A 20,718-nucleotide genomic window follows, 5' to 3' on the forward strand; every position below is an offset into this window, starting at 1 on the left:
TATCCGTTCATTTTATATTATGTTAACCAAAATTATTTTATTTAAAAATAAACATGAATAGTATTTGATAAAAACTGACCACATAATGTATGATAAATGAACACGATTCACGGATCACTAAGATCCTCACCAAAAAAATCCGGAAAGGATTCTGTTGGGTTTTTCATGTCCCAATAGCACAAAATCGTAATTTTGAAATTCTAGGTTATGGGGAAGGACTAGCATGTGGAGCATACCAAATATTTACAGTGGACACTCATGGTCTGATCGTCATCAAGCATTCACAGGAAATTGCAGTGCCAGTGGGCACGAAGTTTGATTGGTTTAGCACTTTTTGGGCTTGATTTTGGGCTCTGAACTGTTATTATGGGCTGGCCCATCCTCTATTGTTTAGTCTTTTAACTGTGAGACCATATTGGGAACTAGGCCCATAGTGTTTTTTTATTTTTTGTTCGGTCTGTCTTTTGTCTTTCTTCTCCTATTTTTTGTGTCCGTAACCAGTGTTCGATAAAATACCTAACTCAAAAGGGCACGACAGAAATCGACACTACATGGGCATGACTCGGCAAATACTCACTAGAAACTCAACGAAATATTCCAATGAAGTTTTTTTGGCCAAATTATGACCACATTGTTATAAAATTCTGACTCTGTCTTAGGGATAATCTATTAGATCCCACATCCACACTAAACGAGCCTCAACAGCAAAATAATTAAATTAGAAATATCGATCAGACTACCCAATAAAAGTAAGGGCATCAACAACAAAGTTCACCTTGCGAAAAAAAAAAAAAGTGATAAAAGCGACGTGCCATCTTTTAAATATTCAAAACCAAAGTTCGAAGAGACCAAAGGGTAGAGCAAGCACCATTAATAGCATCAATGCCAATTTATATCCATGTTTTGAAAGCCTTTCGAAATAGTAGGCTTTGAGCCCATCAGTCAATGCCTGACCTTCAACATTCAATATATTCGAGAACTCAACTAGGCTGTTGTTTAGTTTTTGTCATTTTTATCGTGTTTTTGGGCATTTGATATTCCCTGCAAGTATAAAAATTGTGAGACTAAAACACAGTTACGTGGTATAATATGTTAGAATAATATGATATAAGTGCATGTGTTACGTGGTATAATCATATCATATGTTAGAATAATATGATATAAATGCATGTTCACTCATATTCTAGCAAGTGTATTTGTTATATTATGTAGTTCTCATATAACACAATATGTTTTTTGCCAACCAGTATTAGTTGAGTTGATAAGGATCGTTTTCTTTACTAGACCAAGGTTTAGATTCGAGTTTTACTGCTGACAATCTATCTTGATGGACGACCTGTAAAAATCATAAAAGGAATTAAGACTGCCTTGGTAAGTCCTCAAGAGACTTGTAATATGTCTGATCCTGGGATGGGGTAGCTTCCCCTCTCCCTAAACTTTTTACAAACACAAAATATGTTTTCCTCTATTAATTAAAAAGAAAAACAATTTGGTCCGTGGAATGTATTTGTGTACCTAGGCTTTTCATTTTGTACTAATTATGAAGTGACTATTCATGTTCCATAGAAGGTTCTTTTAGACTTGCGAGTCATCAGAAGAAGGTTCAAGCCATGGTCAATGGTCTGCAGTCACCTCTGTCGACGGTCTTAGCATTTTTCCTCATTGGTTCCATTTAAGGCTTTTCTTCTTATATTTGGTGACGGCTTCTAGACGTACCATAGTCATGTAAAGTTTGAATGTGCCCATCAACGGATTAATAGTACAAGCGCTAAGAAATTAAGCGTGAATCGCTCACGTCAAGAAATAAAGAGTTGAGCTGTTTTTTATATATTATCAAATGATTTTATAGTAGAATATTAACTCTCTCTATAGTCTCATAGAACGTTAATTAACGTGTTGAGTTCAATGACTCACATCACCGAATATGTATTATCCATGTGTTAGTCTCAAAAGACTTCACATAAAAGCAGAAGTGTTGAGAATGTAAATCTCATATATATTTGAAAGGTAAGGAACCTTGCACTTCCTTCAAACTGTATGGATGATCGATCTTGAAGAGAAAATGTTATCAGCGAGACATGTTTATTCTTCAAGTCTCGGATGTTCGATCAACCCCTTGAACATTTTTTATTGAAACGTTTTTTATCCACGCAGAAAGAAATAGTTCTTAAAATATTGGATCGATGGGTCTTGCGTAAATATGTATAATGAGTCCGGATTGTCGGATGAGGAGGATTAGGTGAAAGGAGCCTAGAGATGATCCCTTTCCTGTATGATGTTCATATTGAAAAATGATGGTGCTATCCACACACCCTTTTACCTTCCACGTGCCTTTTTTAATTTTTCGACCGTTGAATCAAATAAATTGAAGAATAACAAAAAATTGAAAACGGAGACACCCATTGACATTTGAGAGCTTATACCAACTACTTCTATATCCTTTTTTTTTTTTTTCTTGCTAGATTCCACTTTAAACAATACAATATCTAGTGGGAAGCTCTTTAACAATTGACTCTAATAGAAAACATAATACATAATTAAGATCCATAAACATATATAAGCATGCATTATTATTTAGTTATTTGGTTGGTTGGTTCATGTACTCATATCTCAGTCATCTAAATAATTTGTTGACTAATTAGAATCTTTAATTATCCGAAAACGAGTAAAATCAACCATGATTAATTAAATAACACATAAAGCTTGTTAATTTAGTTTGAAGGCAATAATAATCTGCATGATTAATAACATGATTAGCATGAACAGTACCGCTATAATCTTACGATTTAATCTTTGCCTATTCTCTCCGGGTTTCCTCGATCTATAATCTTTACCGATTAATTGAATAATATTTTTCATGAAGATCATAAGGTAAAATTATTTATTAATGAGGATCAATTCAAGTTATCTGAACAGATTGAAAGTTACTTAAGTGTTTTTTTTTGGTCAAATGATATATTTTTGTTAGATTAGTTACCGACAAGGTTCGAACCCACGCAATCATGCAGTAGCTCAACTCATTTTCACCATTAATGGCCACTTGCAAAGTTACTTAAGTACTTTCTCCAAGCTTTTAAACCCTAATAATTCTTCACAGTGTTAAAAGAAAGGCTTCTTATATTAAAACCTCCCACATCGTTGAATACACCCCATATTTGCTTTTTCAATTAAAATTTACCTTAATACACCCCCACATACTTTTCCATAAACACCCTCACACTTCACACTCTCAACATAAACCTTACATTTTCTCCATTCACCCCACTTTTCTTCATACAGCCCACACTCTTCACAATGATTTCATTCCTCTTTTTTTTTTTTTTTTGTATGTGCTATGTACCGTTTGATACAAAATCATTCATGTCATACAAGTATTTTCTTAGTGCTACAGAGGATTCAAATAGAGGAAAGTAGAAGCTGCTTGGGGAACCTTACAAAAGTGAAAGGGTAGAAGTTTCGACACGATAGAGAGGGTTAAAAGCATAGATGGTGAGAGCAATCCGTTTGAATTTTTTTCCTTAACCTTTTTCCATCTAATAAACATTGATCTGCGCGAGGGGGTGTATATCAAAAATGATAACTTAGGAAATAAGATGATGATGTGAGGAGCTTAGGCTCTCTATGTCCATTTGGTAGTTAAATTCGGCAATATAAAGTATTGGCCTTGGCTGAGATGCACACTAAATGATATTTTATGCATCACATATCATACTCAAACACCATGCTGTAAATGCAAAAAATTGTCTCTTAAAGGCACAAATGCAATTTAGTATTATTTGACCATTAGATTATTTTTAGAACACGGCTTTTGTGAAACAGCATCACCATTATCTTCTTTACAAAAGAAGGGGAGGACTATAATCTGACACCAATGAAGTTTAACCTTCATCCACTTGTGACAATACATTTTGAATAAGGTGAAGCTTCCGAAACGTCAATTTCATGTTCCGTTCGTCAAAAATAATTTTTCTCAATCAACGTGTTTGTAGTTTCATCGGTTAGGCTTTTGTTCTACAATGGAGAGTGAGAGTGGTTTAGAGAGTGAAGAAGATAAATAGTCTTGTGATATACATGTTAAAAGTGATTTGGGGTGTATTTAGTATTTTTAATTTTTTTTTAAACCTTATACAGTTGAAATTGTCATTGCATAATAGAGTATACAAATAATTTAATATTAAATTTTAATGTGGGGGTGTATTCAACATTATGTGGGATGCTAATATAAAAAACCTAAAAGAAATCTTAAGCTTGAATCCAACATACACGAAAAAAGTAATATGCAATTGCATGATAAACTCACCTTTAATTAGGGTTTCAATTAATAATGATTTGAAATGCGCGTAAAACAGAAACCCAAATCCCAAGTAATACTTTGATCACAAAAGTTGACCCTGCTTATATAATAATCCACTAGTATTTGTCTTAATATACAGCCAAGAATCTAGCAGAAGTTTCAAAGTGAGAGCGCATTGGTCACCAAAACGAACAAAAAATTGCGAAGACTTATTGAATATGAATTCTCGATGCATATATATATAAATATATGACTGTAATTGAGTTGTCTTGAATTAATTATGTATTATCTAATGGAAACTTAATAGCCTGAAATACATATTAAAAATTTTAAATGAAACCACATTTAAATTAAAATAATGCTTATCCCGGATCAAATTAGAAGCGTGAATAAAGTATAGAGGCCATTGACGTATTGGGATGTTAATATTCTAAACTAAACTAGCTACAGCAGGTAATTGAAAGCTAAGTTAACTCAAATATATACATACATATATATATATATATCGATATGATGTTTATTAATATATATGCATGACCAATTCTAAAGTAGGGAAGATCATCGGTACCATTCATGTATAGAGACCAGAGGTGGATGCACATTGGGACCTAGATGATTCCAAGACCATCCAAAGTTCAGAAAATATACATGCGAAGGTCTTTCGAAGACCCTCTTAATGCTTTGTACGGGTCCCTTTATACCAAGTGTTTGATGTAATACTTATTAATGCATATCTCTACAAGTTGCATGAATAACACTCGACAAATTCTCTTGATATATTGATGATCAAGTGTTCGACAAAAAGCCTAAGTGAATAAACAGATTTTTTTTTGTGCACTTCGCGCTCTGTTTATAGTTCTATCTAAAAACTTGGACCATTAAAGGCGGTCTAACCAATCTAATTGAAAATTAAGCGTGATTCTTGTGGTATTATCAAGAGTTTCATAACTTAATTAGTAACAAATCAGGTTTAAATATATATATATATAGGTAATAATAAGGAGATTGGATTTTTTTAAATAAATTTTCAAACCAAAGATGTTGTGGAAGTGTTGACCCTAAAAACTACCAAGCATACGTGGCGCACAAGCCGAGTAATTAATAAGCTAACTACGTCTTTCGGTTGTGTACGGGGCGTGCCAACTCGACTGCCAAGCTGGGCCGGTGAGTAAAATGAGTTGATGTTGCATTGAGCGCGCTGCTGACTTCTTGATCTTACGACTGCGGCCGAGAAAAGAACACGTCTCCGCCTTCGGGTTCTAGAGCCTGAAGACAAGGCTACTTGTTCTGCGAAGTTCACAAATTGTCGGCGCCGGATTTGATCACAGTGATTATATTCGTAAGAGTATAAGCACGCCGAATCGACACCAAAGTATAGGGGCACAAATACTCAAAACAGATACATGTCTTGATGGTAAATGTGGTTCGGCCGTCAGAATGCCGAACTTTAAAACCTACTTGTGAGTATCCAATCATAAGACAGCTCGGCGTTCAATGTGCCAAACCCTAGTAACACCTCACTTTACCGAGAAGACTGATAAGATGACCTCTGCCAATAAGGATCTGAAAATCCTTCTCGACTGAGACTTGGATAAATAACCAGTCAACCTTATTGCAGTGTTGTTTATCCAAACTGAAGGTGCTTCACGGTCGGCTGATTCTACGGCAACAGTGCTGTTTATCCAAACTAAAGATGTTCGCCGGTTGCCTCCAAAGTACTGTTTATCCAAACTAAAGGTACGTCAGCGGAAAAAGAAAGTAAAAATCTCAAAGTTGTTGAAAGGTTTCGAGTAGAGCGAGAGTTTGCGCAGGGCAGTTTGTGTGTTGAATTGGATGGGGCCTTTATCGATGTTCTTCCTCCTCTATTTATAGTAGCCAACTTGCATTGAATCACAATCATTCTCATATTAGAACTCCTTTCCCCGATCCAACCTTATCTCGATTAGTCCTACTCCTACTAGGACTTTGAACTCCACTCGTTCTCCACTCGTTATCAGGCCGCATTCAATCTCGAACTCCAACATCCTTATCCTATCGAAACTCCTTCTCGTAATAGGACTCACCCACATCCCCCGGATTCCTAATGGGATACGGCCAACCTTGACTTCGCGGCCCATGAGCCGGATAACCACCCGACGACTCCTAAGCACGTCCTCTGGGCCGAGAACAATTCTAAACTCGGTCCAAACTAATATTTTTGGGCCCAAACAGGAAGAGAGAAAAACTTAAACACAATACTTATTGTGGAAGAGAAAAACTTGAACACAATACTTCAAATGTTAAAATAAATGTCTTTATCTCAAACAAGTTTCACTTGGATCAAATGCATACATTAAACTCTCATCCTGATCGACTCGAAGTAATATTTAAACATATCAAGTTTTATTATCTCCTTTGACAAAAAAAAAAAAAAGTTGTATTATCTCCAAAGTCGGTACGAAGAGATAGATAAACAGCTTGGTTTAAGGCCAAAACAAATTATTAGACGTCAACGTTCTTGATCCCAAGGTTATTTTATACGTACCGAGATAGATATATATACCACATGTAATATATTTAGATATAAGGGCTCCTCATGCCCGAGTCTTGCGCTTACAAGTGGACTGCTTGTATTTTGACATGGAATATTTAATTTGGGCACAAGTTGGGTTGAAGAGCCATCATGTCATGCTTGATATTGCTTTGCTTAGTAATTTAATGGGTTTCAACTTTCAACGGATTAGCTAATAGAAAATATAATATATTTTTCCTTCTTTTCATTTTTTGTCAAAAAAAAAAAATCCCATAATTTGTCAAAGTTTTGAAACACCAAATTTTCCATTTTATTTACTAATTTTTAAATTAGTAGCATGATTTGTCAAATGACAATGCACCGAAAACGTAATCTTTGTTTCATTTAGTCGTTTGAAAATTGTGCACAAACATTGACTCATCTAAGGTATAGACATAGTCACATATGGTAGTATAAGGTAGGAGTACTAAAATATGAGATTGTTATAGGCAAACGTTAGAATCAAACTACTGTCATATATTTACGTTTATGAAAATTATTCAACATATATAGCGCGGTATACCTTGGAGAGCTACACCTAATTCCAATACCAATTCCAACATGAACTAATCATGGTATTTACGTTAATAAGGTCAAATTGATGGACAAATGAATCCAAGAAGCAAAATTTCAGAACTGGACCATAATACCTGTCATTAACACGTTGACCTAAATTTTAATTTTTCTCTGTAGATACAGAACCCTAATACCCCACCCCTGAAAATAAATCCCCTGCTAGCCAATTAAGGTTTGACCATGAACCGATGCCCATGTGACTTGCAACGTACGAAACTTCAACGATGCAGAATTGGGAGGGGGACCGAGTTTTGCGGCTTCAAGCCTTCAAACCCTTAGAGTTTCTCACTGGCATGTTATCTCAAACGTTGACGTTGAATTTCTTCTTCATTTTTTTAATATTATAATCAAAGTTTGTAGTATCACTTAGCATTACGATTTAGTAATATTTATCGTGACTTTTAATTAAGAGGTTTTAAGTTTCATTCTTGTCGAATGGACTCGTTGCATGGTTTAAATCAAATCAAGTTTGATATTAAATTATGACTAACTCGTTGTATAGCTTAGTCTAAATCTTTCATCTTTCAATGTAAATATATTGTTGTGGTGTGTGTATTTCTTTTGCTGCAATTGGAGAACGGGCGCAGTTGACATTTCGTGTGCCGTGGTCATATAAACTAAGAGCTTAATTAATAATATTATATAGGCTATCTCATCTAATATATGAGTTTGAATAATTTCTTAAAGGGCTGAGTCAAATTCTACATCCTGTCTATATAAGAAGAGAGATGGAGGAGGCCCCAAGAATATCAAATTAGCCAAATTAAAGAGGGATAGGAAAAGGAGAGAAAACTGAAGAAACCTGCCAAATTAAAGAGGGATAGGAAAAGGAGAGAAAACTGAAGAAAACTATGGAGGCTGCTTTGGGAAAGTCTAATAGCCATGGAGGATCAGAAAGGGAAGAGAAGACAGTAGTTCTTGAATCTAGTAGTATTGCAGATGATCAAGAAGCTGGTTCCAGAGAAGAAATTGTTCTCAAAGTAAGTGAAATTAATAATATTATTGCATCTAAAATTTGTTCCTATTTTCTTTCCAAATCTATCAGAATTCAATAAATTCTTGTATATATATGTTATATATATGGAGATTGAGCTTGTGATTTGAGAGAATTAATTTATGCAATTTTTTAAGGATTACAAGCTATATTTTGATCTTATATTTCGTAACAAAATTAAAGGAAAATATTTTAGTATGAGTGTGTTCAATAATAAAGGTTTTACATGGACAATATTAATTTGTTATTGATTTTACTTTATGTATGTTGGGTACGTTGAAGGAAATATTACAATTAATTCATATTTTGCTAAAAAGTTAAGTTAAAAGGATCAATTTATCATGAACTTTATGTAGGTGTAATTAACAATTAATTATTTTATTAATATGAACTTCTATGGATAAAATTACTATGTTACAGGTTGGAAATGGAAGGCCATGCCAGGAGAATAATGAAGTGAAATCATCTTCACCTAAACAAAAAGATTTGAGTTGCAAGCAGGTAAATCCATCTCATTCACCTAAACAATCAAGAAAATATTATCCCTTTTTTTTTTCTTGCAATCAACCGTATTTTAATGTTAATGAGCACGATTTCTTTTATTATCCTTTTTCTAGTTCTTTTAATTTCAAGTAAATAAAACGTAGATAAATTTCTCTCATCATCCATTGGATTTAAATCCATATCTCTCACTGACTTGATTTTTTCTCCCCAAGTTATTGGATTTACATTAATTATATTTGAATTTTCATTATTAGAGGTCCTGAAATTAGGGTACGTACACCATCAATCAACATCTACAATTTGCTTTCGTTATTTAACGAAGATAGTGAAATATTGGAATCGGGCGGTACATAAACCATAACTATTTTGCCAATCTAGTGGTTTGAAGTCAGAGAAGTTGTATGACAGATTTAGTGGCTGCCTAGAGTTGTATGCTTTTGTTTTAAGTATAAAATTAACCTTTGATTAAGATTAGGAATGATCACGTAATAAGAACCAAGCAACGGTGCAGTTATTAGGGTTAGCCTAGTGCTGGCTATATTCAAAGTTTGAAACTCTCCAATTTAACGGAGAAAAAATAAAGAACTAAACAACGGTGTTCGGTTGACCATTACTGACTCTTATAATTTAACATGCAACTAACACCGTAGGTTTAATTATTCTTCAATCTTTCAATTTAATTTAATTAGTTCTTCACTCGTCAGTGAATTTTGATAACTATGTATGATACTTAATTGAACAGATATCAACCACAAGTAATACAAATTTAAAGGGGTCCTCGGCGGAACCTGATCATTCAGCGGCATCTACTTCACCAAGTATAAAGGAAAAGGTACTTAGAGAGCTAGCCTAGGCTTCCATGCATATGTTCACTTTGTTTATTAGCATATTTATATATAGATAAAGAAAATCAAAGGCTAGAGCACTAATTTTTCTGAATTTATTGACAAACATTTAGGATTGTCAGCTTGAATCTGCAAGAGCCGAAATGGGTGAAGTTCGAGAAGAAAACCAAAGGCTGAAGAAGTACTTAGATCGGATAACGGAGGAGTACCAGACACTTCAAATGCAGTTATATGACATTCAACAAAAAGCAAACAAGTCCAAGGACATTGCAATTCCAAGTACTAATAAGAATTATGATCAAGATGAGGAATCCGAGCTTGTGTCACTCAGCCTCGGATCATTTTCGGGCAAACCTAAATGGAATCAAAAGAATGATAAAAACCCTAGCACTAGTCAAGGGAAAGTAGAAAATGAGTCAGATGGAGAAAGCTTGTCTTTGGGGCTAGACTGCAAATATGAAGCACCTAAATCAAGTGCTACAACTGATCAAGTGCCCTTGGCCAATCCAAGCCCTCGAAGCAGCCTTGAAGAAGTGCCCAAGGAAGAAGCTGGTGAGACTTGGCCACCAAGAAAAGTTCTCAAGACAGTGAGATCAAGTGGTATGGAAGATGAAGTTGTGCAACAGAGCCCAGCCAAGAAAGCTAGGGTTTCAGTGAGAGTTAGATGTGACACCCCAACGGTTAGTTTAATATTTCATATGTATACGTGCATGCAAAAATGAAATTTACTAAAGAATGGGAATGTAGCCATGAGATTGTACTTACCAAGTATAATTTTACTTGGACACAGATGAATGATGGATGCCAATGGAGGAAATATGGGCAAAAAATTGCAAAAGGAAATCCATGTCCTCGTGCTTACTACCGTTGCACCATTGCACCTTCGTGTCCAGTAAGAAAACAGGTAAACACATGCACCTAACTCTGTCGGTGATGACACATCACCTGTCACATGCCATTCACTATATGGTGTCCAGAAACATATTGTATGCTAATTTCTTGATTTGCAATTAATTTAGGTACAAAGATGTGCAGAGGACATGTCCATCTTAATCACCACCTATGAAGGAAATCACAATCACCCACTTCCAATGCCAGCCACAGCAATGGCTTCCACCACCTCTGCAGCCGCTTCCATGCTATTATCCGGTTCATCATCATCAAGCTCCGGCCACTTGAACCCATCAGCTACCGCCACCAGTACTACCGCTGCGCACGATCTTCATGGTTACAATTTCTATCTTTCCGATAACTCAAAATCCAGATTCTACACACCCAACTCTTCACTTTCGTCTTCTCTCCCAACAGTCATCTTAGACCTCACTTCAAAACCTTCATCAACATCCAATTCCATGTCCCATTTCAACAAATTCTCTTCGTCATCAAGTTCTTCCCATCAACTTTACCCTCCCACAAGCCTCAACTTTGGATCAAATTCTGAGTCCAGCACCAACATGTCTTGGAGTAATAATGGGCTCCTTCCCTATGGGACCCACTTACCTCCATACAATATCAGTAACAAGAATCAAAGTGCGCCACTAAGTAGTCTTGGAATCAGGCAGCAGCACATGCAAAACAACATCTACCAAAGCTACATGCAGAAGAATATCAACCCTCACCCTAATCCTCCTCAAGGAGTTCCTCATCAATTTCAACCAGACTCTATTGCAGCTGCCACCAAGGCAATCACATCTGACCCTAGCTTTCAATCCGCCTTAGCCGCCGCGCTCACATCAATCATTGGCAGCAACAGTACTGTTGGGACCACTGGCATTGCTGGAACCCTAGGTCATATTAATCAAGCAGGTGGTGGAGACAGTAGTATCAGTCTGGCTCAGAAATTCAAATGGAATGACCACTTTCCAGGAAGTACTACTACTACTACATCTTCTTCTTCACCATTCCTTCAATCACAGATAGGTAATAACAGTAGTAGTATTGGATGTGCATCAAGCTATTTGAACAAAACAACTCCGCCGAATTCGCAGCCGGGGAGCTTGATGTTTCTGCCACCTTCATTGCCATTTTCAAGTGCCCCCAAGAGTGCATCTACATCTCCTGATGATACTAGAGATCACAAGAGTTTATAGTTTATGAATTGAATAATAAATATTTATTATTTGTAAACATTTAATTAATTCAAACAAGGTAATTAAACTGAGTTTAATTTTTTGTGTATTTTAGTCCGTCTTATTTAAGAAATAGTAGTGGTGATGGTAGGGTTGTAAATTGTATTTAATCCTGGACGTGGAAAGGATTGACGATTTGATTAGCTGACATAAGCTTTTACATTTTTAATTGTGTATTATATTTATTTACGTGCCAAACACATCTCTAACACTTTGGTGTACGTCTTTGATAAAGATGTTTCATATCTCCCAAATGTAAAAATAACCTAGAGTTTGATAGTAAAATTATGTATAAACTTTATTCACCTAGCAAGCAAGAAGGGGTAAGGCCTCCTATATAGAAGGGATCCCCATTTTTTTATAAAAAAAAAAGGGATTAGTTGTTGGGACCACACCCAATCGAACTTTAACGATCCAAACTGTTTATTTTTCAAGTTGCACCTCATAAATCATCATTGCAAAATAGTAGGTCAAAGCTTTTTATAAGAAAAGTAAAAGGCTGGAATCCGAGAAGACTATAAATTGCAAACAAAATAGCTAACAAGTCAGTGTAAGAAAGAGAGTGAGTGGGATAATCAATAGAAAATATCCATTAATTCTGACTCCCTTAGTCAAATCGGAAATATTTGAGACATCTAAGAAATTGACGAACCATTTGTTCTATAAAAAACAATAAAATTTCATCGTGATAATTAGATATGCAAATGGTTTCGAATTGAATTGAATTTTTGTAAGGTGATCTATAAATTGAGACTTGCAAAATAGAATATTCGAATCGTTGAAACTGGATGTGAAATGAGTCCCACAACTAATCCCTATTTTTTTCAAAAATGTGAATCTCTTCCCTTGGGAGGACCTGATATATTACTATATAAAAAAAAATGTATATAAACGCTCTGCATCGCTACAAGAAATGAAGCAGTTGCGAAATGGAAAAGAGGCGATCGAACGACTAAATTAAAACCCAACCAAGCCACCTTAAGTTCTTTGCCTGAATCTGCATCATTTTTCAGCTACCTCGTGAACTTTTAAGGAGACAATAAAGGAGCAAGAGGAGATGATGAAATTTTTAGCTAGCAAATACAATTTGATTATATTTTGTAAAGAGCAAACCATGCATGAATCACGGTTTTGAAAAGGAGCGGTAATGGATTGTTTATATATTTTTGGAAATTTTATTTAAACTCATTTAACCTATTTATACACCCAACTTATTCTTTGCACCCATTTGATTTTTAACTAAACTATTAATATTTCTTTAAACCCAAATTCAATACCTAATATGCCCCCATAAACCCAATTCAATATGAGAGGGGTGGCATTGTGCTTGCTGATGTTTTTTGGGTTTTTGGTGGGGGTTTTAGGGTTCTGCAGTTGGGTTTCGGCATTGGATTTGAAGGGGGATACTGATGGGTGGAAGAGCTGGGCGTTTGTGGTGCAAATTGTGGTGACAATGACTTCTCTCGTGCTGCTGATGCTCTACAATGCCGCTGCAAATACGGTGTTGTATATGTATTGCCGGGCTATGAATGGTGAGCTTACCATGGAAATTGCAAAGGAGTTTGCGAGGGAGTATGTGAGCTTGCCCTTCGACAACGAAAAAGTTCCTCATGTTGTTTCGGTTGCACATGCTTGACGATGAGCTTGAGGTCAGTCAGTCAACTTTGTGATGGCTAGTTCATCGGCGTCGAACTTTATTTGTAAATAGACTTGTAAATACAAATGACGTTGCTTTATTTTCGTGTTTTGATGACTGTGGCCGCAATTAAGCTCTCATCAGATCAGACAATACAAAAGTATATGCATCTCAGTTAAAAGTTCAAAACCAAACTGTTCAGAAAATTTTCTATACATGGCATGCCATCATTGCCATGCCTGGTTCCTTGCCGGCCTCACAAATGAAAGAATTAAAATTAAAATCACAGTTGATGATGATCAAAGCTTTCTTGTGTTAGCCGGGCCGGAGGAAGATGATTGAATGTAGGATAAACAAAGAATGATTGTAGGGTTTAATTATAGTGTTTGGGTTTATTGATAAATTTGAGTTTTATTATTAATTTCATTTTGTACTTAATAGTAATTATACAATAGAGTAAAATAGATAATTAACATTCAAAATTTTAAGTTGGGTGTAAAAAGATGTTGCATGAGTTTAAATAAAATTTCCCATATATTTTTCATACAAAGAATTTCACCTGTATCGACAGTTGGCAATTATATATTGAAAGAGTATTTATCATATATAGTCAAAACTTACCCTCCCATTTCATAAATATCATTGATTATAAAAATGATCAATTATAGCAAAAAAAACACACCTAAATAGACCTAAATGCCCTAAAAATTAAAACCCAATTACAATAGACCTAAAATCCTTGGAGTTCCTGTCGAATCCAACTCATGTAATACATACAAAAGGACTACTGGCTTATTTCTGAAAAATACAAATTTTGATGGGACACTTTGGATGCAGTCCCTAGCTATCAATATTCTTTGATTGAAACATTGTTAGTTTTTAGTTTTTGATTGAGGTCCCTGACATTAATGTAATAATGTAAGTTACTATATTTTTTTAAATTAAAAATTAAAAATTGAAATTTGTAATTGTTTATATTAATGAGATTTTAAATAAAACCCATAATTTATGGGATTAAAAATAATAAAATATAAATTATACTCTCTATTATATTGTGTGTGTGTATATACATATGTATGGGTACATTAACCAAAATTAATAAAAAAATTTATTGTACCAAAACATGGATACATTCTCAAATCAACGAAAAAGAATGTACTCATATAAGTTTAAACATGGATTAAAAAATTTGAATGGCATTTTACACATAACAAATTGATATATTTGAGAATGGGTACATTTAAGATTAAAAATTGAAAAATTATATGAATGGGTACATTTAAGATTAAAAAATTGAGAATCTTTTTATATATAAAAAAAAACTAATAGGTACAAACTTAATTTAATTTAATTTTTTATTATTTTGGAAATGTTTGAATTGAAAATTAATTAGAAGTTTAATAGAGGTGTGAGTATTAAACCCTAAATTAATTACTAATTTTTATATTAAAAAATTATATAATAAACATGTAAATTCATTATCACATTAATGCTAGGGACTTTAATCAAAATTTAAGAACTAATAAGGTGTTACTCAATGAACAGTAAAAACTAGGGACCGGATACTAATTTTTCCAATTTTGATTGCCGGAAAGTAGATTTCGCCGGAGTCGTTTCATCACCATATAAATGTGAAGAACACTAACAATAACACAGTCACTACCTCAAGTTCTTAAATGGAGGATTGAAAGAATTGGGTACTTTGACCCAAATCCCTGTAATGCAAAGAAATTAACCTTTCTTAGATCAATACATGTCTGATAGCATGTGAAGCTTATTCGAACAACAGTTTTCTTCCCAGTGAATCCAACTTTATTGCAGGCCTATTAATTTTTGCATACTTGCTGCTCATTCATTAAGAGGAAAAGCTAGCACACGTTACAGAAAAAAAGGTTTAATGTGGGTATTTGGATCTATTCAAGAGTGATTTTAACGAACTATAAACACATGTCTTTCTATGAATCTCATGCACGTTAGTGTGATTGTTGGATTCATGCACGTTGGTGTGATTTTAACGAATTATAAACACATGTCCTTCTATGAATCTCATGCACGTGTTTTTATCATATATGGCCTATGAAATTTTGTTACAAAAGTTACATTTATGAAAGTTGGGGCTAAAATTTGGCCATATATGATAAAAACTTATATTGAAAAGTATAATCGTTGTTAACGAACTATAAACACGTGTCTTTTTAAGAATCTCATGCACGTTAGTGTGATTGTTGTTTATGTACGAGTGTGATATTTGACAATGAATTGTTAATACTTGTCTTTCTTTACTATGAATGTAGTGCACATCGACGCTCAACTATCGTTCTTGTAATCATATGCGAGTGTAGTTATCATTGATAACAAAATTATTAAAATGTATCTTTTTTCTTTAATAAACCTTACATACATCAATGGTTGACAATTATCTATACAACATTATTATCGTCAAAATTCAAACTCAAAAACTTCACATACAAGAGTAAACGCTATTATCCGCCTCGCAAAGAAATAGAAACCATAAAAATGAAAAAGAAAAAGGTAGAGAAAATATTCCTCCTTCCACTATTTTAGGAGAAAAGCAGATAAAGAAAGAGAAGGCCAACTAGCAGGTGGGGTGGGGACAGTGCTTGATAATTAAATTAAATATTTGGTATAATAAAAGCTAGTACAAAACGAAACTCCTTCCCTCTCTCTCTCTCTCACGGGAGCTCTGAGTTCCTCTCCCCCCAAACCTAATGGCTTCGGCTTCGATCTGATCAAACCCACCTCCAAAACCCTTCCTTGATCACCAGATTCAGCAACCCAATTCGGAGCCTGCTCGGATCGGGACCTCTTGGAGATTCGGAGCTCCAGGTGAGATAGAATTTCCCCCAAATTGTGTTCTATTTTCTGTCGTTTCAATTCGTTTTCCATTTTAATTTGGAATCGTTGATATTTTAGCTATTTGGTCCCCTGTGTATCTGTAATCTGAATAATATGAATTAGGGTTTTACGGTTAGTGTCCAATTAGTGAAGAAAGGATGATTCTTTTTTGTTATTATGCATATTTAAGCTGTAAACATCTGGAAAGCTGCTTAATTGAAGTGAAATTTCCAGTTTTTGAGCTCGATTTCAAGTCTTGATCTTTGAATTTGTTTATATGTAGCACAGCTGAAGCTATCTAAGTCGTAGTTTAAAGTATTTGTTTTGGTAATTATGTGTTTCCGTTGCGCAAATTGAGTTGCCCCAGTATCCTTTGTATGCAATTTGGTGTAGAAAAGTGGTTTTTGATGTTTTGGCAGGCATTGGAAAAAAGATGAAATTGGTTTTCGCTCAATGCATAGTTAATCTTAAAATACGGTTTATTAAATTGGGTTGATGATATATAGGTGGTAGCAAATTAGCGATGTCGACTCCTGCAAGGAAGAGGCTGATGAGAGACTTCAAGAGGCTGCAACAGGACCCGCCTGCAGGGATTAGTGGGGCGCCACAGGATAACAATATAATGTTGTGGAATGCTGTTATATTTGGGTAAGTTAGAAAAATGCAATGCATAAAAGAAATGTACTGTTGTTTTCTCTTCTATTTTGCAACATTAATTTTTCATTTTTCCGGTATGTTTAAGTACGGTTGGATAAGCAATTTCTCATTTCTTGTCTGGTTTGGATTGCAGTCCCGATGATACACCTTGGGATGGAGGTCAGTTAATTCTTGCACTGAAGCTTTTGATTATGTTAATGTGTTTCAGACGTGGGATATTCTATTCTCAGTTTTACATTCAGGAATGAAGACAAACATCCTGTACAGAACTTTACGTTATTCTTTAGTTTAACAGCGTGGAATCACAATTTCTGTTTCTTTTTTTTTTCAGAGTTTAAGCTTTCTTCTTGATGAATTAATTAGAAATTTTCCTCCATTGTTTGTGTAGTTGTGCCATTTTTCTCATTGATGTGACAATGGTATGCATATTTCTGTTAAACAAGCTTAACTATGTTGATGTATACATTAAAGAACTTTACTTGGAGCTATACAGGCACATTTAAGTTGACTCTTCAGTTTACGGAGGATTATCCAAACAAACCACCAACAGTCCGGTTTGTTTCTAGAATGTTTCATCCAAATAGTAAGTTGGAGCACACATATCCTGACATGAGCATTTACTTCGTGTTACTCGTTAAACAATTCTCCTCTGGTTACTAACTTCAATATTCTTTCAAATTTGGTCAGTTTATGCGGATGGAAGTATTTGTTTGGATATTTTACAGAATCAGTGGAGTCCTATATATGACGTGGCAGCTATACTCACGTCCATCCAGGTATGGTTTGATTGTGTGTGTAGCATTGTTATTTCCTGGGTTATATTTATGAATCTACAAAGCAGGTAACCAGGTAATCATGTGAAAAGAAGCATGTATGTATATAGCTTAAGAGATCGTCTTTTGGATGTTAATATTTTGTTTCCGCACCTTAGTGTCTCAAGGAAGAAGGTTATAGTAGTACCCTACATATGTAAACACGGGTGTATACGTTGAGAAGATCCTAACTGTTTGCATTTGTTTATTGCAGTCACTACTATGTGATCCCAACCCAAACTCTCCTGCAAATTCAGAAGCTGCTCGCATGTTTAGCGAGAACAAGCGTGAGTACAACCGAAGAGTGAGGGAAATCGTGGAACAGAGTTGGACAGCAGACTAACCCCGTCAGGGGGGGGGGAGCTTGTAGGACTGCCCGAATTTGTCCGAAGGCGTCTTATGAGTAGCATGGCTGCTGTGAGAATCATTGTGCAAACTTATCTACATTTATGCTGCATTTTCAATGTTTTCATCCCGAATTACGACGCGTAGGATTTGCTTTGTCCTTTTTAAGAATATGTCTTGCCAGTTGACATTGGTGAAGCTCATGTAAAATAGTGTTGTGTATCAATTTGCATTGGTTTGTTATGAACTTGGTTCAGTATTTATCAAAATCTATGGTGAGATGCAAGAAAATTGAATTTCATTGCCGACGTTGGAAATCACTCTAAACCTAAAGGATGTAAAATATAGTGTAAGCAATATTCTACTGATCTAAACTTCTTGAAGGGGATTCAAACTTTAGATGAATAGCTAGATTGGAAGAAAATGTTAAAGTTTCAAAGAGATGGGCCGAAGTCTACCACTAATAGCATCGATACCACCTCACTTTTTCAATAGCATTGATACCGTCTCATGTTTTTTTAATTTTTTTGAACAAACGATATTATCTACACTAAGGGAGAGGGTAGGTTTAGCCTCACAATGGGCTAGCAATAATGTGGTTCAACTTCGTTTTTTGTGAGAATCAAATCTAAGATTTCTCATTTACAAGTGAAGATGAATACCATTAAATTGTAGTACTAAATGACAATACCGCCCCACTTAATCACTCGTGCAATCAATAAGTGTGGGGTTTTATGCAGAAAACTTCAATACGATTAGAAGTGAAACCAATTGATATAAGTTATACCTTTTAACGGCTAAAGTGAGACTTTTTGCTTTATTCAAAAATCTCTTCTACCCAACTACTCTAGTCGATTATCAGTTGTATTTTTTTATGTCGTTGTCTCATTACAAAAAATTTAAGTCTTTATTTTTTCTTCCTACAGTATTGAGTTAGAAGTATTTTATCTTAAGTTTAATATTACAATAATTTGGACTTTCCAAACTTAAGCCCTAAGTTTTACTGTTCACATGGTAAACTTCCCAAACAATTACTCAAAAACTTGATTGAGCGGTCACTCACTGGTACTATATAAAAATAAAGGGCTTCAGGCTCGATCGATCATCATTCAGAACTTTCATTACCTTCATTCACTACCCAACATGTTGGTCGACCTTTCCCACAACCCTCTCCCTCTTCACTTCCCATGGCTCATGCTTCCTGACCACCACCACCACCACCGCGCTCATGACGGCACTGAAGTCTACGAAAACAAACAGCTGAAGTGTTTCTTCAGCCTCTACACCAACCAAACCCACTGTCTCGAACTGCCCGAGGCTTTCGAAAAGACTGTATGTGGCTCGTCATCCGGTTGGCTGATCTTGCGCGACGAAACCACGTCGTCGGTCATCCTCCTCAACCCTCTCAACCGCGCCCAAATCGCTCTCCCAGAGCTCTCCTCCTCTCCGTTTTACGATCAAGACCCTTCACGTGTTCTTCACAAAGCTGTGTTGTCCTCAGACCCTTCTCGCTGTCCATTCGATTACAAAGTGTTGGCGGTTTTCGGAGAGAAGCGAAGGCTCATATGCTACAAAGCGAGGGACAAGACATGGACGATACTACACGATGCAGGGAATAACTATGAAGACATTATTTTGTTTAATGGGGAGGAGTTGCTTGCCGCTACTGACATTGGAAAGCTCGTTTCGTGCGATCTTGATGACGATGGGTGGTTTTCGCTGAGCGTTAATGAAATCGCTCCCCCTTTTACCTTCAAAGGAGGCAAAGTTTATCTTGTCGGCATTGGCGGAGAGCTCGTGATGCTGATAAGGTTTGTGCAGGACAACCCTCGTTACGGCCATGAGACTTATGACTTTGAGGCTTACAGGTATGAACAGTTCGAAAGCGAATGGGAAGCCATCAACGGCTTAGGGGAGTGGACGATTTTCGTGGGGAAAAACCACACTACCGCCATTAAAGCTCAAGATTTCAAGGGCCTGATAAAACCGAACTGCATCTACTTCACTGACGATAGTTTGGACATGGAAGATAGCTTGATGGTTGGCCACGATTCGGGAATCTTTAGCATGGAAGAAGGAAAATTTGAGGCGCTCGGATGTGATTTGAGTGGATTCATGTACGTTTGGCCTCGTCCAGTCTGGTTTATGCCTAACATGGCTTGAAACATGTGTTTCTTTGGATGTTTTTCTCTTTAATGTACAATTACGAATGTCGTTTAGAGCATCAATTCAAAGGCTTGATGTAATTTTCATGTTCTGTTTTATGGATGATTCCACGTTGATTCAATTAGTAATCGAAGAACAAGACGTGATTTTGTAACAACATTTGCTTTTCTTTACTTCATTTATTCTGTATTTTATTTTAACTTTCTTAAAATCGCTTCTTGTTTTCTTTTGAATCGCGACGTTCTCAGTAGCAATTCAATCCATGACATAAATTGTAACATAAATCACATAATTCACAGGTTATACTATACTGCAGAAGATGAAAAAAAGAATCGCAAACGCTTCGGATGAAC

The 20,718-nt window shown here is 35.5% G+C and overlaps 3 protein-coding genes across 3 annotated transcripts; all 3 read left to right on the forward strand.

Annotated features, from left to right (window-relative positions):
* Positions 1-8,026: 8,026 nt before the first annotated feature.
* On the forward strand, positions 8,027-12,055 carry LOC126625377 (WRKY transcription factor 72B-like). Its single transcript, XM_050294480.1, has 6 exons — positions 8,027-8,401; positions 8,836-8,916; positions 9,662-9,751; positions 9,878-10,444; positions 10,555-10,668; positions 10,784-12,055. Exons 1-6 carry the CDS (start codon positions 8,273-8,275, stop codon positions 11,852-11,854), a joined length of 2,052 nt encoding a protein of 683 aa, XP_050150437.1. The 5' UTR covers positions 8,027-8,272; the 3' UTR covers positions 11,855-12,055.
* Positions 12,056-16,189: 4,134 nt separating this feature from the next.
* LOC126625382 (ubiquitin-conjugating enzyme E2 2) lies at positions 16,190-18,490 on the forward strand. Its single transcript, XM_050294487.1, has 6 exons — positions 16,190-16,376; positions 16,892-17,033; positions 17,176-17,201; positions 17,536-17,625; positions 17,730-17,818; positions 18,069-18,490. The coding sequence occupies exons 2-6, from the start codon at positions 16,909-16,911 to the stop codon at positions 18,195-18,197; spliced, it is 459 nt and encodes a 152-aa protein (XP_050150444.1). The 5' UTR covers positions 16,190-16,376; positions 16,892-16,908; the 3' UTR covers positions 18,198-18,490.
* A 797-nt stretch (positions 18,491-19,287) lies between these two features.
* LOC126625380 (F-box protein SKIP23-like) lies at positions 19,288-20,522 on the forward strand. The gene has a single exon (XM_050294484.1). It carries the CDS (start codon positions 19,343-19,345, stop codon positions 20,360-20,362), a length of 1,020 nt encoding a protein of 339 aa, XP_050150441.1. The 5' UTR covers positions 19,288-19,342; the 3' UTR covers positions 20,363-20,522.
* Positions 20,523-20,718: the final 196 nt, after the last annotated feature.

This window comes from Malus sylvestris, chromosome 6 (assembly GCF_916048215.2).
Source record: "Malus sylvestris chromosome 6, drMalSylv7.2, whole genome shotgun sequence".
Lineage (NCBI taxonomy): Eukaryota > Viridiplantae > Streptophyta > Magnoliopsida > Rosales > Rosaceae > Malus > Malus sylvestris.